This window comes from Triturus cristatus, chromosome 3_2 (assembly GCF_964204655.1).
Source record: "Triturus cristatus chromosome 3_2, aTriCri1.1, whole genome shotgun sequence".
Taxonomy (NCBI): domain Eukaryota; kingdom Metazoa; phylum Chordata; class Amphibia; order Caudata; family Salamandridae; genus Triturus; species Triturus cristatus.
In genome coordinates, this window is record NC_140584.1 from 970,801,398 (window position 1) to 970,818,364 (window position 16,967).

General features: G+C 46.2%; 1 protein-coding gene across 12 annotated transcripts in view; it reads right to left on the minus strand.

The window, feature by feature from the left end:
* The window catches only part of NF1 (neurofibromin 1), a 1,956,660-nt gene that overhangs the window by 382,557 nt on the left and 1,557,136 nt on the right, over positions 1–16,967 (minus strand). For all 12 annotated transcript variants that reach the window (XM_085649550.1, XM_085649547.1, XM_085649544.1 and 9 more), the window contains 2 exons: positions 8,527–8,684; positions 7,591–7,713 (listed from right to left, as the gene is read on the minus strand). In XM_085649550.1, coding sequence (XP_085505676.1) covers positions 7,591–7,713; positions 8,527–8,684 — 281 coding nt within the window. The remainder of the gene's footprint in view (positions 1–7,590; positions 7,714–8,526; positions 8,685–16,967) is intronic.

Below are 16,967 nucleotides of genomic sequence, written 5' to 3' on the forward strand. Positions count from 1 at the left end.
TACGTCGAGGATTTCCTCGTCTCAGGTGGGTCGGAGAGGGAGCCTGAGCATGGATTCGGCTGCCAATGGGCTTGGCATTGGTCTTGGACCTGCACCATGTATAGATTTTCCTCCTGCTTCATGAGCGCCTTGGCATACAAGAAGTCATACCTCTCACTTCATGACAGTTTTAGTGTACAAGAAGGCACGTCTCACACAACCTGGAGTTATCCTTGGGCTCAAGGTACCACAGGCAGGCATCATGTGGGTCCAAAATATACATCTGCTTGTGACAGGACACGGTAAAAGACCTGAAATTTAAGGGGAGACATCCTGCCTTGTAAACACAGCAAAAGATAAATTTTGAAGCAAATACTTTGAGGAGATAAAAGGGTCTATATGTCAAAAGGAGTGGAAAATAAAAGGAACTAGTGTCAGCCTTGTGCAGCTCCTAAATGTCATATCCAAGATGGGTCACAGTCTGAGCAGAAGCACAACCTATTGGTCAGAGCTAAATTCTACAATAAAACTGCAATAGCTGACAGGAAACGCAAGTATTTTTTTTTTTAATTCATGGAAAACCCCAGACAGGAGAAGGGTGTCAGCAAGTAAAAAATAAACTGCTCTGATAGAGGGAGAGCTGAATATGATAAGCTAGTTGTTCGGACAGTGCGTAATATATACAGGTGTTTCTCAAGGCTCTGCGAATTAACTCGTTTTAGGCTTTTTCAGTCATTTTTTTTTTACTGTATTTATTTCTGTATTATTACGATGAAGTGTACGTAGAGCATGTCAAGGATGACATTTTCAGTGACACATATGCGAATTCACTTTAAAGTGGGGCTCCGGTTTCTCATGCAATCATGACTGCACCTTCCAACGTTTCCAGCTACAGGTACCTTAACCTATATTAGCCTTAAACCTTAACTAGCCAACGTCAACTTTAACAACCCTGGATGCTCAGGTCCGCAATTCATTTTTTCAGTAGTCCACAGATCCATGGCTTTGAGTCCTTCCACCTCCTTATTTTAGTAGCCGGTATCTTTGTGTTTCACCATGTGCTTTGATAATGCCCATATCTTCCCCGATGAATGTCCCAGTATTTGTTCAGCAGAGTGGACTCACGGTCTAGACTCATTGAACAAATTCAGTACCTGCATCCACATAATCTGCAACAGGTTGCCTCCGTTGTCCCCATTTCTCTTTATCCCAAAAGGCTATACTCTGTGCAATCGACCAACTTTCTCCCTCCCTTTCCCATATACAATGGGGCAGGCCTTCACGTGAGCGCCAGAGCATTGGTATAGCTCTCTTAGCCAGCACTAGCAGCAGGTTCAGTAACTCTGTTCCCAACCTCTGTGACTTCCGCCGGTATAGAGGTCCAGCAAACATACATCCATAGGACAAAGATTAACTCTATCTCAAGCTTTCCATGTCGACTGTGGCACCATTCCAGAAGTGGGCAATTTTAGGACAACTCCAGACCATATGCAAGAAATGAATGCACACTAACATTTCCCTAGGGCACCTCTTATTGTCATTCTCTGCTACAACATTCATTTTGTAGGGTTTTAGGTAAATGAAGTGGACGCAGTTAAACTGTGTGTACTTGAATGTGGGGTTCCTGGAAACCCTGTGTGGATATTCCAGAACAGTGTCCCATTCTTTATTCCTCAGTTCTCTACCTATTTTCTCCTACCTGCCAGCCTGTAAACATGTAAAGCTATGTTAAATCAGTGATAGGAGTCTTTTGGAGAGCTAGGATATCAGTTTGGGTTTGTGGTTCTGTTTTTTAAATGCGCCATACATCAAGAACTGAGCCTCTATTAGACTATATTCCTCAATCATGGAGGCCTGGCTTTTACCGCAGTTTCATGGCATTATTTGTGGTGGGTATCTCTGCTTCCGACCAATCTCTGATCTTTCAAGCAGTAAAAAAACATCCTGTGGGGGTGGGAGGGTCCACTAGGGGCAGTGCCAGAGCATATGCTGGGCAGTGCTGGGTACTCTTAACCACCCCACCTCCAACTTCGTAGGGCCGTTCTTAGGTGTTTAGTCTTCCTCACTAGGTTTTGGGAGGGCCCCACCAGCTTTGCAGCACTCGCTCCTGTGAGGGTTCGCCAATGGCCCTTACTTCTCCTAGCTTTAACCCATCAAGCTACTTAGCCAGCCATTGCAGTTCAGTGCCCAGGAAGTACAGCTTGCGATCAGGTGCCTCCAATGCCCCCTCGCTGACTGGATACACAAGTTACTACTTGTGTAACGATATATCTGTAAGAGACATTAGTTAGGGATAGATTCCTTACCTTAGAATATCGCCAGGCGTCAGACTGGATCCGGAACTTTTGCTAGCAGTACCCCAGCGCGTCCGTCGGTGGCGTCGTGCGGCTCCGTGTCCGTCGCTGGCGTCGTAAGCGCCGAGATGACGTCACTGAGACTACTTAGGCGCCACCCATGCGCACTGACGTCAGTTCTGTACACGTCCTTCTGCGCCAGGAACGCAGAGCCATGCAAGAAACTGACCACTGGTGCCAAGAAACTAGGGTCCTGAAAGGGATGACCTTAACCCTAGAAATCAGTCCGCAGAACGGGGAGGATGGGTGGGGCGGTAAGGAACCTATCACTAACTAATGACTCTTACAGATATATCGTTACACAAGTAGTAACTTGTGCATCTGAAAGAGACACGTCAGTGATAGATTCCTTACCTTAGAATAGATACCCCAGCAATACCAATCCCGGTTGTGGGTCTGCGAACACATTACACCAGAAAGTCACGGAGAACAGAACGGCCAATGAAGCCATCTATTGACTGTCAAGGCAGCAATGCTTGGTAAACGTATGCAGAGAGGCCCACGTAACTGCCTGACAAATATCCTGCAAGGGAACACCGCGGAGCCGGAGGGTCATCCTGACCGAAACTCGGGATAGAGGCTTAAAGATCGGAATCATAGCCTGAATATCCCGGACTCGCTGCTCGGGAGGATAAACCTGAAACAGCGTTGAATCCAGAACCGCTCCGATGAAGGGGAGCTTCTGAGAGAGACTCAGGTGCGACTTCGGCATGTTGATGGAGAACCCCAGCAAATGCAGGAGGTCAACCGTAGTATGGAGGTGGTTGACGACTGCCTGGGGCGAGCCCGCCTTCAGCAACCAGTCGTCGAGGTAAGGGAAGACTGACATCCCCGACCTGCGCAGGTGAGCCGCGACCACTGTCATCACCTTCGTAAACACCCGAGGGGCGCTGGTAAGGCCGAAGGGGAGCACGGCAAACTGAAAATGCTCCTGGCCTACCGTGAACCGCAGGTAATGCCAGTGGGCCGGCAGGACAGGGATTTGAAAATATGCATCCTGCAAGTCCAACGCTACCATCCAGTCTCCAGGGTTGAGGGCAGCCAAGACCTGAGCTAGAGTCAGCATTTTGAACTTTTTCAGGAGGAAGCGGTTGACGTTACGGAGATCCAAGATGGGACGCAGACCCCCTTTGTCCTTCTTGGGGACCAGAAAGTAGTGGGAATAACAGCCACTCCCTACTTCTGGCCGAGGAACGCACTCGATGGCCCCCTGGGCCAAGAGGGCCGTAACTTCCTGCTGGAGAGTTGCCAAGTGTTCCCCCGACATGCGGTGGTACCGAGGTGGCATGGCTGGAGGGGAGGACTGAAAGGGAAGGGAGTAACCCTTGCGGATGATTTGCAACACCCACTAGTCCGATGTGATAGCGTGCCAGTGGAGGAGGTGATGGCAGATCCTTCCACCCACTGGCATGGGGTGCTCCACAAAGCTCGGATCAGGAAGGTTTGGAGGTAGAAGCAGAGGGGGCGGAGGTGGACTAACCCACACGCTGATTCCCAGAGCCGCCCCTACAGAAGCTGCGTCAGCGGCCGCGCTGAGGCTGGTTCTGCACAGGCTTGCGGAAGGAACGTTCCTGGGCGCCCCTGTCTTGGCCACGAAAGGAACGAAAACCAGGAGTGGCGGGCTCTTCGCGGAATTACCTAAGGACTTGGCCGTGGCCCGCGAGTCCTTAAAACGCTCCAGTGCACTGTTGGCCTTATCGCCAAACAGGCGAGTGCCATCAAAGTGCAAGTCCATGAGTGAGCTCTGGACATCTGGCGAGAACCCGGTAGATCTCAACCAGGCATGGCGACGAAGCGCCACAGTCGTAGAAATTGCTCTACCCAGTGAGTTTGTGGTGTCCAAACCACACCGAATGGCGAACTTAGCCACGTCCTTACCCTTGGCAATAGCTTGGGACAGCACAGCTTGGGCCTCTTCAGGACACTGAGGCAACACCTGTGCAACTGTATCCCACACCGTGTGGGACTAGCGGCCCAATAGGCAGGCGGTGTTCACCGACCGCAGCCCCAAGCTGGCCGAAGAAAACAACCACTTACCGAACAGCTCCAGCTTCTTAGAGTCCTTATCTGGCGGAGCAGAGAGAAAGGCACTCTGTGTCATCGAGGCTTGGATAACCAGGCTCTCAGGCGTAGGATGAGTGGTCAGGAAAGTGGGGTGACCAGGCGCCGGACGGTGACGCTTGGCGACATTCTTATCCTCAGGGGCCCATGTGGCAGGTCGCGACTAAGTGCCCAGCAAGACGTCAGTGAGGGCGTCGTTAAACGGCAGCAGGGGGTCCGACGAAGTGGACGTCGTCTGGAGCACCTCAGTGAGGAGATTAGTTTTGAGGGCCACCCTAGGGAGATGAAGGTTGAGGACCTCAGCAGCCCGCCGGAGCACCATCGTCTTGGAGGCGCCCTCCTCCATGGTAGGCGGGGGAGAGGCAAACCCCAGGTCAGAGGAGACGTCGATGTCACCGACATCCTCCAAGTCATCCGCCCAGTCCTGCTCGGAGTCACACTGACGGGCAAGAGGGTCCTCGGACCCCTCCCAGTCGTCCTCCACCTCCGTCGCAGGCGGAACAGACCGCGGCGGCAGAGCAGGAGCCGGAGAAGGAACAAACTACGTCAGGAACGGCGCCGGCCCAGGCAAAGCCGGCGCCGTGTCCCAATGCGGATCCCAGGTAGGAACAAAATGGTCCTGGAACCTGGACAAGGGCGGAACAAATGGCACCCAGTGCGGTACCGGAGGCCGAGCCGAGGGTGGCGCTGGGGCCGGAGCCGGCAGCGCTGGACCTTGTGGCGCCGTGGCCGGAGCCAACGGCGCAGGATCCTGTGGTGTCGAAGCTGGATCCACCGGCGGCGCCGGCAGTCCAACAGTTTCCAAACACAGGACCGCGGGGCCCGAAGGTGCGCCGGAGGGAGCCCGAGGCCTAAAGAGGCGGTCCTTGGTAGCAAGAAATTCTTGCACCTGTGCGGGAGTTGCCGACGGACCCGGGTAAGGTGGGTAGGCCGCGGGACTCCCGAGCTCCGTATGAGCCGCCGGGGCAGAACCCCCTCGTCCGCATCTGGGTGACCGACGGGGGGACGTCAGAGAGTGAACACGCTTCTTCGACTTCTTTTTGTGTCGTCTCTTACCCGAATCCGAGGGTGAAGACTTGGAGTCCGAGGAGCGACGACAACGGCCCGGCGAGCGGTCCCTGGAACGGCAGGCAGTAGAGGCAGACATCGTGGGGGGTCCGCCACCGACATATTGCGACAGCAGGCCCCACAAGACTTAAATCCAGGCATCTCTACGTGCACCAAGGAACCCAAAATTGTACAGGAGACAAAGACTCAAAAAGGGTAGTCAAAAAGTGACTGAGGTATGCGCTCTAACCGGATCTGCACTTACTGGCGCGGAAAAAGAAAGAACTGACGTCAGCCTGCATCAGTGGCGCCTAAGTAGTCTCCGTGACGCCATCTCGGCGCATACGACGCCAGCGACGGATGCGGAGCCGAACGACGCAACCTACTGACGCACAGGGGTACTGCTAGCAAACCTTTCTGGATCCAGTCTGACGCCTCGGGATATTCTAAGGTAAAGAATCTATCACTAACGTGTCTATTTCAGATGTGGCAGTATAACCAGGGATACGCTCTACAGTGACTGTAACGCACTGCCCAGAGTCCCCTCCCTGATACATTCTCCCTGATAGATTATAACTCTTAGATATCGGAGTACGTGTGGTCCCCATTTGATTCCCAGACAGGTCACCACTGCTTGGGTTTGTGTCATTGTTCTCCCAATTGGCAGTAAGTTCAGACACTCTCCCCAACTCTGCCAGGCATTGGACACTCTGAGGACTACTCGCTGCAGCATACCGTAGGCACAGCAGCAGGTTGTCTCCATATAGTCAGATTATGTGTTCAGAGACTCTCAGTGGGATGCCCTGGCAATGCCTGTCCACCCTCAGTATGTTGGCAAAGAATTCCACTTCCAATGCAAATAGCATTGGTAAAAAGGGACCCTCCTACCTGGTGACCTGGAATATTGTTCATGCTCCGGAAATGCACTGACAGGTACTTGCCAACGCCTGACAGTGTGCATACATTAGAGTGATCCATTTATCCCACTCTCTCCTCCAGATTCATGCATTTCATAACAGTCTGCAAATAACAACAGTGTAAAGTATCAAACTTTTTTCTAGGTCTATCGAGAAGACCCTTGCCTCCTGATACTGTGTGAAAGGAGTTTCTTCTAAGCTCCTAAATATTCTTGTGACATTAAGAGATGTATTGCATTTGAGGATGAATCCATTTGGTCACTGTGGATTAGTTCTTGAAGGTAGGGAGAGAGGTGGCTGGCCAATACTCTTAGAATTGTATAATACAGAATTATCATGGTGAGTGGGCTGAAGGACGCCGCATCAATATTATCCCTAACTGAGGTACCTACATTTATGATTCCAATTAGCATGTAGAGGCTAGATATATTTACATAGATATATTTACATTTCACATGAAATTACTGCAGATGTGCACTCGGACTAAGAGGTACGTTCACATTTTGAGTTCAAGCAAAGCACTGCTATCGTGACTAAGAAGCAGAGGCACATGATGCATTTTCTACAGGCCCTGTCTCACCTTTAAGAAGGAAAGCCACTGCTTTGCCTACCATTAGGTGATATGAGCAAAAATTGAGCAGGCTAGAGCTACATTTTCCCTCGCCCTGAAAAAAGTTTGACATACCTCTCTTATGACCTTTGGATGCATTTAAGCACAGCATTTACAGGGCCCTGCTTTGTGATTCAGACCCAGGGACTATCTATCAGATGCGCACACACCGCTACCCAACAACATCTGCCCCTTACAGCTAAAACAAAGCTTAAAACCCACAGATTTTGGAGTCAGCATGGTAAAAATTACAGCTGTTGGTTGGAGGTATGTGGGGGAGTTAAGCACAAAACGAGACTCCTTGGAGTTTGACATATGTCACAAGCAGAAAGTAAACTTAAGACCCAGTCACCTTTATGAACCTTAACCTTTTTCTTCACCTGAATATACAGGTAATAAAGAAACCAAACACAGCTCAAGAAGTTCCCTTCAAGTAGAATTTGTCAAAGGCAGTATATCTTAGTGAAAGACTTAACTAGTATGTAATGACATGCATACCGTATGTGTTTGTGACATTCTGTTAACTTATCAGCCCTAACAACAGCCTAGGTTGCATCTCCGAATTACAAAACTCTCATTCAGTACATAACCCTATTACATCTAAGCACGTCTTGCTACTCACCCATGTCATAATCGTTCTCTGCAACCCTTCTCATTTTGGGAGGTGTAGTGATACCAGACTCAATTTCCTGTCTTTTTGGAGCTTTAGTGTCCGATATCAAATGATCAAAGCTTTTCCTAGTACCTGTAAAATACCATAGCAGTGAGTTATTTAGCAACTACTAACAAGGCACTTTTTTCCGCAATATTTTCTTAGCCTTTCAATAGACTGATGATTTTAGTGCTACAATAAGTAAACTAAACAGATGCTGTTTTTTTTTCTTTACTACTTTTCGTATCTACAACACTGGAGTATTAACAATGGACATCAATAACATGAAGATATCTGCGGCAAAAGCTCAGATAGGTGATCTGTGCAGCACCTCTCCCTGCTTACCAATCCCCATTTTGTCCCACATTTTCAAGCAGCTGGAGCTTATTTCCCATCCCTTGCCTGGCCTTATGAGTATCTTGGGTCTCTTAGATCTTTCGTAAATATCTATACTTAAGTACATGTATTGACATACATCGTAGGCCAATGGCACAGACACATTTTCTTTGTTTTAATTTAGATGCATTTTAAATGTCAAAATGCTTCAACGCTTACTACACATACATTATATAGATCCAGTATTAAATCCATTCAGGGAACCAAGGGGTCAAATAGTACACAATAGCTCCTTCTTAGCCTACTCTTTTCTTGGTCAAAATAAGTCTTAATGAAAAAAATACAAACCTTAACTGTATTCTCAATTTTCAGTTTTTTTCTTGACATGGTTTGTAACTAGACATTGAATTCTGGCATTATTACAGTACAAGTTAATCAGCAGTTCTACGATTGCAAAAAATCTAAATAACCCACATCACATCAAGGAACACTTCATTCTAATAAAATACTAATTCTTTTACTGCAACTTAAAAACTTAGTACTGTTTTGGAGTGGTCAGGATATACTAACCAAGCAGCTTTTTAGTGTTTGCTTGTGAGGGCTGCCCCATATCCAGGCTCATGGACTTCCTTGTACGAGGGCTGATCTGTCCCACTGTAGGATAGCAAGCTGCAAGATGTATTCCAGAACCCTTTGGCGAGGACCATGGCTGATTTTCCTTCAAGGTCCTGCAAAACAAGAATCTCTAATGGCTTCTTTTCTGAGCTTTAAGTGACAAAGGAATGCATGTCAAACAATTGTTATGTACAGCAAGTTTGCAAGATGAGATGTCTGATTAGCATATTTCTCTGCTAACAACGTAAATAATGCAATGACCTTCCTTTTAGGATGAATTCCACAAACAAATATTGTTGCATGGTTTCCATCTTTTGCTGTAACAAGAATATGAGCTATAGCAATTACAATGCGTTGGGTAATGGATGAATACAGTTTCCTTGCCTCCATTCTGTCACACATCCACTTTTGATCCTTGTAAGCCACACTCCAGGTTCTTGAATTGATGAGATATTCAGAGTATCATCAGAGGCTACATAGATGCACTGATATTGGATCTGAGCCCAAGAACTACGCTTACAGTTAAGAAACTGTAATATTCCTATAATCAACCTTCCACTGTTGAGAGAAGTGTGTGAAAGTGTGAGTGAGTGTGAGTGTGAGTGTGTGTGAGTGTGTGTGAGTGTGTGTGTGTGTGAGTGTGTGTGTGTGTGTGGGGGGGGGGGATTGTGTGTGTGTGTGGGGGGGGGGATTGTGTGTGTGTGTGAGTGAGTGTGTGTGAGTGTGTGTGTGTGTGTGAGAGAGAGTGAGTGAGTGAGTGTGTGCGTGAGTGAGTGTGTGCATGTGTGTGCGTATGTGTGTGTGTGTGTGTGTGTGTCTCACGAAATGAAAAAGCACTCCACAGCAGATGATTTCTTCCAAAACCTTTCTTTTCTAAAAGCAAAAACTGGCATCTGTATTCCGAATCTTCACTGTCCTAACGCGTTTCCGAGGTCTCAGCTTCTTGTTCACAGGCTTAATGAGACTTCACAGTTAACTCACAAACACTTTTTCTGCATGCTTAATTGTGTTGCCCTCCAGTGGGTGCAGCAGTACACTTAATGCTGGGACTTGTGGTGCTATAAGTAAACATTCTTACCCACAAATGGGTTCTGCTCCGTGTCATTTTATTTTAATATTGTTCATAGCACTCCAGTGGGCCTCAGAAGACTAAATGCCCAGTTAATTTTCTATTTGTTATGCTCGATCTGCTGTTTCCACATGGCAGGCTCCAGTCAGTACCAAGCCCTGTGGCCCCCCATTTCATTTCTGTAGTGATGCAATCTTTCCCCTTGAACAGCCATAAATCATGTTTCCCAAGGAGAAGATTTGGAATGCAGATGCCAGTTTTTGCTTTTAGAAAATAAAGAATTTGGATGAAATCATCTGCTGTGGAGTGCAGCTTCATTTTGAAGACAACTTGGGAAATATATACACACATACATTTCATTCATTCATTTTACCGCCACTAGGTGAGATCTAACTTTGCAAAGTTAGATCTCACCAAGTTGAGGTGAAAAAGGTGAGCCACTCTGGATCCAGGGTTGTTTTACAACTTTTTCTAATTCAGCAGAAAACGTGGAACGACCTATCCAAGGTCTTGGTGCCTGTATGAATGTATATATATAAACATATATACATGTACACACATATATACATAAACACACATATATACATACACACACATATATATATACATACACATATATATATATATACACATACACACATATACATATATATACACACATATATATACACACATATATACATATTCACCTAAAAAACCATAGGTTTCAGGCACGTTATAGTTAGGAGTTAGCATTTAAAAAAACCTTAGAAATTCACAGAAAAAACCATAGGTTTCAGGGGTGTTATAGTTAGCTGGACATTTCACTCGTACAAAACCAGAGAAATTCCCCCGTTATAGTTATATCAGCTAACTATAACTCGCACCCCCGCAATGCACTGCTGATGACATCACATATTACATCATTGAGGACATCACTGATGACATCATCCAGTGTCTGTGTGTTTCTGTAAAGTTTAAATATGTTTATTATATATAGGGAAAGGCATATTGAAGAATGAGTGGGTGTATAAGTGTGTGAATGGATGATTTTGTAGGTGCGTGACTGACTCTATAAGTGAGTGATTAAACGTGAATGTCTGTATCCGTCTGTCTGTTGGTGTGTAAGCAGCTGCATGGGTTTGCAAATAGCTTCATGAGGTTCTATATGGGTTATAGATTGGTTGTCTGAGTAACTGTATGGTGCCTGAGTGTTTGTGTGGGTGGGGTGTGTGTGACTCTGTGCATAGATGTGTGAGTGGGTGATTCACTAGGTGCATGGTTTCAAGAGTGCATCTGTGATGGACTGTATGAATGGGTGAGTGTGTGTGTGTGGTTGTGTTAGTGAATGTATATTTCAGTGGTACATGTGTGAGTAGCTACATATGTGAAAGGCAGTATATATGTGTGTTGGAGTACATAAATGGCTATAAGTGAGATTGTGAGAGTGGCTGTATGGATAAGTGTGCTTGTATCATTGATTGTATAAGAGTGTAAGAATGTGCTAGTATTTGTAGGAGTAATTGAGCTGGTGTGTGTATAACTGTATAGGTGAGTAAACGGCAGTCTGATTAATTATTTGCATGACTGAGTAGGTGTGAGTACCTCTATGGATGAGTGGTGGTGTTTGAGTGTCTATATAGGTGTATGAGTGCATATGATAATCCTGTACTGAGTGACCATTAAGTATGAGTGGCTGTACGGTTGAGAGAGTGGATGGGTGTGTAGACCTAAGAATCAGTGAGTGGGTATGTAGTTATTGGTGTTGGAGTGTCTATGGTTTTGAGAATGGCAGTCTGTAATTTAGAGTGGGTGTATCAAAGGTTATATTAGGGTGTGAGAAGATGCATCAAATTATCACATGGATGATGTCATCAGTGATGTCATTTGAGAGGTCATCAGTGATGTCATGAGTGATGTCACTGACCATGTCATGAGTGATGTAATATGTGACGTCATCAGCAGTGCATTGCGGGGGCGTGAGTTATAGTTTGCTGAACTAACTATAACGAGGGAATTTCTCTGGTTTTGTACGAGTGAAATGTCCAGCTAACTAGAACACCCCTGAAACCTATGGTTTTTTCTGTGAATTTCTAAGGTTTTTTAAATGCTAATTCCTAACTATAACGTGCCCGAAACCTATGGTTTTTTAAGTGAATTTCAAAGGTTTTTTAAATGCTAGTTTCCAACTATGCCTACAGAGGTAGGACATGTGAAGAAAGAAGAAAAAACACACAGAAAGAAGAAAAAGAAATGCAGAAAGAAGCTACAGAAGTCCTCAAAGACGAAGAAAAGTGCAGGAAGAAGGAAGACGTGCAGAAAGAACAAACAGAGGAGCAGAAAGAGTCTTTGTTCAAAATCATCCTGTACCCTCAAGTTTTTCAGATGGGTACTGGTGGTTACTGACTGACTAACCAGTCCTAGAGCCAGTGCTATGCTAAAAGACACTTAGAATACAGTTAAAACACCTACAGTCACTAGGGAGCACTATGCGTTGGGGTACCCCTGTTACAGCATGACCTCTTCTGTAAGCCCCTAGTATATAATAGGGCAGGGGTATTAAAACTACCTCTTAAAACGCACCACAGGGCGCGTTTGCACACTGGTGAAGGGGGTGGAGCTGCGCTGACGTGTGCAAACACGCCCTATGACCGTTTTAATTTGGGGGATAAAGTCCCCTTGAATCCTGAGTGTCCCTTGGGTACAACTAGCCCATCAGTTATCTCTAGTTAGCACCACAGAGCTGTGTTGCAGAGAGAATGGGCACGGCCTGGACCACCTCTCTGCAACGCAGCACGGTGGTACTTACTGGAAGCACCTGGTGGACTAGTTGGCCCCCATGGGCCCTCGGGATTGAAGGGGAATTATTTCCCCAATTTAAAAACGCACCATAGGGCGTGTTTGCACAAGTCACCTCAGGCCCTGTCCCCTCCCTTCCCCACTGTGTAAACACGCCCTGTGGCCGTTTTAAGTTGGGAGATTAACTCCCCTTGAATCCTGAGGGTCCCTATTGACAAATTAGCCCACTAGGTACGTCCAGTAAGCACCATTGCAGAGAGGTGTAAAAAGGTGCACAGCCTGCACCACCTCTCTGCAACGCAGCACAGTGGTACTTACTGTTAGCACCTGGTGGGCTAGTTGGCCCCCAGGGTCCCTTAGGATTGAAGGGGAATTATTTCCCCAACATAAAACGCGCCATAGGGCGTGTTTGCACACGTCACCTCAGGCCCGTCCCTTCCCTTCACCACTGTGTAAACCCGCACTGTGGCCGTTCTAAGTTGAGAAATTAAGTCCCCTTGAATCCTAAGGGTCCGTACGGTCAAACTAGCCCACTAGGTACCTCCAGTAAGCGCCAGAGAGCTGCGTTCCATTGAGGTGTACAAAGGGGAGTGGCCTCTGAACACCTGTCTGCAACGCAGCACCCTGGCGCATACTGGAGATACCTCTTGGGCTAGTTGGCCCTCAGGAACCCTCAGTATTAAAAGAGAGTTAATCACCCAACTTAAAACGTGCCACGGGGCACGTTTGCACAGTGGTGAAGGAAGGAGGCGTGGCCTGAAATGACATGTCTGCAAAAACACCCTGTGGCGCGGTTTAAGTTGGGGAATTAATTCCTCCTCAATCCTGAGGGTCCCTGGGGGCCAACTAGCCCACCAGGTACCTCCAGTATACGCCAGAGAGCTGCCTTGCAGAGAGGTGATCAGAGGCCACACCCCTTTATACAACACTCTGCAACGCAGCTCCGTGGCGCTTACTGGAGGTACCTGGTGGGCTAGTTGGCCTCCAGGGATCCTCCGGATTGAAGAGGAATTAATTCCTAAACTTAAAATGCGCCACAGGGCGTGTTTGCACACATATCACCTCAGGTCCCACCCCCTCCCTTCACCACTGTGAAAACGCGCTCCGTGGCGGGATTAACCCACCTTGAATCCTGAGGGTCAATGGGGTGCAACTACCCCATCAGCTACCTCCATTAAGTGCCACAGAGCTGCGTTGCAGAGAAAGGTGTAAAAAGGGGCGTGGCCTCAGAACACCTCTCTGCAACGCAGCCCCCTGGTGCATACTGGAGGTTCCTGGTGGACTACTTGGCCCCCAGGGACCCCCAGTATTCAAGGGGAATTCGTTCCCCATCCGCAAAAGCGCCAGGGGGCATGTTTGCAGAGAGCTGAAACGAGGGGGCGTGGCCTCCGGCGCGATGCCAGTATTTCTTTTTAAGAAGGGGGCTGCGTAGCCCCCCTTTTACTCATTTTTGGCCCTGGGGACCCCATCCCCCAGGGCCTGCCCCCTATTTTAAAAAATAAAATTACAATTTAGGAAGGGGGCCGCGTGGCCCCCCTCCCGAGGCCTTAATCAGCCCCGGGGACCCCATCCCCCGGGGTATGGCCTTTTTAATTGTTTTTGGAGGGGGGCTGCGTTGCCTCCCTCCTCTGCCACTAAAGGCTCCGGGGACCCCATCCCCCGGGGCCGGCCTTTCAAAGTTATTTATTTTTATACTTTTGGGGGGGGGGGGGGGCAGGGGGCCGCGTGGCCCCCCTCCCGGGCCACTAATAGCCCCGGGGACCCCATCCCCCAGGGCTGACCCTCTCCGTTGGGGTCCGTGGGGTCCCCAATTCCCCCACGGTCCCGCCGGCTACCCGCCTCCTGCGGGAGCCGGCATTGCTTTTCCACATAGGGAGCTGCTAACATGCAGCTCCCCGTGTGGAAAAGCAATTTGGTTTGAATTTTGAAAGAGAGAGCAGGTTTCCTGCTCTCTCTTTCAAAATTCAAACCAAGATTGCTATGGCAGGGCGGGAGCCGCGAGGCTCCCGCCCTGCCATAGCAAACAGCAGTGTCCCGGGGGTGGGCAATATGAATGTATGTTGACGCGTTTCGATTGCTCCTGGCAACCTTGTTCACGACAATGTATCATCTTGTGTGTGAATAAATACCACAGTGATAATAAACATTAAAAAACTGATTTCGGTTACGGGGAATGCATGGGCAATCGCCATCTTTCAGGGAATGACATTCCAAGCATATTATTACAGCACATTCCAAAATAGTTCCACTGATCAACCAGTTCATTGTACAACCTACAATTGCGTAAAGTTATAATTTACAATCTTTATGTTATGGATAGTGCCACATATTTATCTCATTGATTTCAAATATCCAAAGAACATTCTCAATATTTGCACTTAGCATTAAAAAACATTATGTCCAAAGAGACCTATCAACTGTAAAAACATTTGCAATAGCTGCCTGTTATAAAACATATATAGTGGCAATTCAGAATAGGTAGTATTGAATTTATAGGCCAGTGCCGGTTTGTAATCCACTTATATAGCCCCCCGTCACCATAAAAAAGTGCACTGTGCTTGAATACAGAAATCTTAACATTGCACTGATTAGACATATGACTATATAAACAGATGTTCTGATAAATCGTATTGCAAATAGAAAGGAATTAAAAAGATGCATCTATATTTGGCTTATCAAAATACAGTATAAACGTGCATAAATACTTAAAAATTATTCCCTATGACATTTCATTATCTAAATGTGTAAAGATACTTCTTAACCTTCTGTGATTATCTGTTATATAAGTAATGTTTAAATTAGCAAATTTAAAATAAAAAAAATCAAACTGCCTTAATATCTTAACAGTGAACCCTTACTAACCAAGTAAAATGCTATGTAAAATCTGCAATTCATACATCAGCGGCTTCGGTGAATGTGTTCTACCCAACTCAATTTAAAGAAGACATATATACAATTCTTCATCAATATTAAAACCAAATGGTTCTTTACTGTCTAGCTCCAAAATAAATTATGTTTCCAATTCACATAATTCCTTCTCCCTGTTACCCCCCCTCTTCCTCTTGGGGACTTGTGCATGCAGCTGTACCTCAAATCTGTAGGGTTACTTTGACAATGTTGTACAAAATGGCATGCAATTACTAAATCCGATCTTTATTTGTAATTCTTATGTGCTGTAATATTCTTTTAGGCACGGGTAAGAATGTACACCCCATGTATATATTCTTGCATGGACATTTGAGGATATACACAACAAAATTTGATTTGCATATATTGCCTCTCACTTTGATTTTCTTCTTAAACAGTGGGACTAACGTTAAATTCTCACAATTTTTGCAAGATTTGCACCTACTGCCTTTCCTAAATCCATCTTGTTGTGCCAACCATGTCCTGTGATTTGTACTTGCATTGTATTCGCTTTTAATCAAATGGTCCCTCATTGATTTTGAGTTTCTGCGACTTATCGGGGGTAGTCTAGACAACAGCATGCCTATAATGGGATCATCTTTGAACAAATGCAAATGTTTCTGTATGGCATGTCTCACCCTAGAGTGTTCTTTATTATATTATATATCTGTGAGGTTGTGTCATGTCTTTTTACTCTTTTCTCTTTGAACTTGCCATTGAGGGGTTAAACGAACAAGTTACTTACCTTTGGTAACGCTTTTTCTGGTGGATACAGTATCAGCCTGTGGATTTCTCACCTAATGAATTACCCCATGCACAGCCTTCCACAGAAACCTTTCTCCATAGCTCTCCCACATCGATGAGGATGTCACACTGTAACAGCTACACACATGACTCCAAATGACTGCATCGGAGCCATAAGAAGACCTCGTTGGCGTGCTGACGTCAGTTCCATCCATTTTTTCCATTCCTTCAACAGGCACGGATGTACCGACAACATTTCCACAAGTATACACAGGATACAAAAACCAAGAAAGAAACTGGAATTTCTAAAATAGACATTTCCTAGTTAAAGTATCACCTCATTTCAAATAAACCAAAATTATAGGAAGCTGGCTCTGAAAATACTATACCAAAGTAAGGTGTACTGTGCACAGAGTCCAGTTGAAACCCAAAGGTAGGCAGAGGTAAAAGTAGATAATATCTTACTCTGTATTTGTGGTAGTGTGGGCAGGCAGTAAGTCTTTATCAGAGGGTAGTGTTAAGCATTTATTGTACACACTCAGGTGAGAAATGTCACACATTCAAAGACTGAACTCAGACCAATTTATTTGTATAAAAATATTTAGTTATTTTATTTCTAGAACCAAGCCAGGCCTAGTGCAGGTAAGTGAAATAATACTTTGCAGGTATATTGCAGTTGAAATACAATTGAAATGAATTTTGGATGCATTTGGTTTGTTTGCAGGTAAGTCGACAGTTAAAATTACTTTACAGTTACTTTTGAGATTACTTTGTAGATTACTTTTTAAGTTACTTTTTCTACTCAGTGTGATATGCCTAGATATCACACTCCAACTCCTTAAACCCACCTGCCCCCTCCTTCCCTCTTTTTTTCTACCCCTTCCCCCCCTTACCCCCC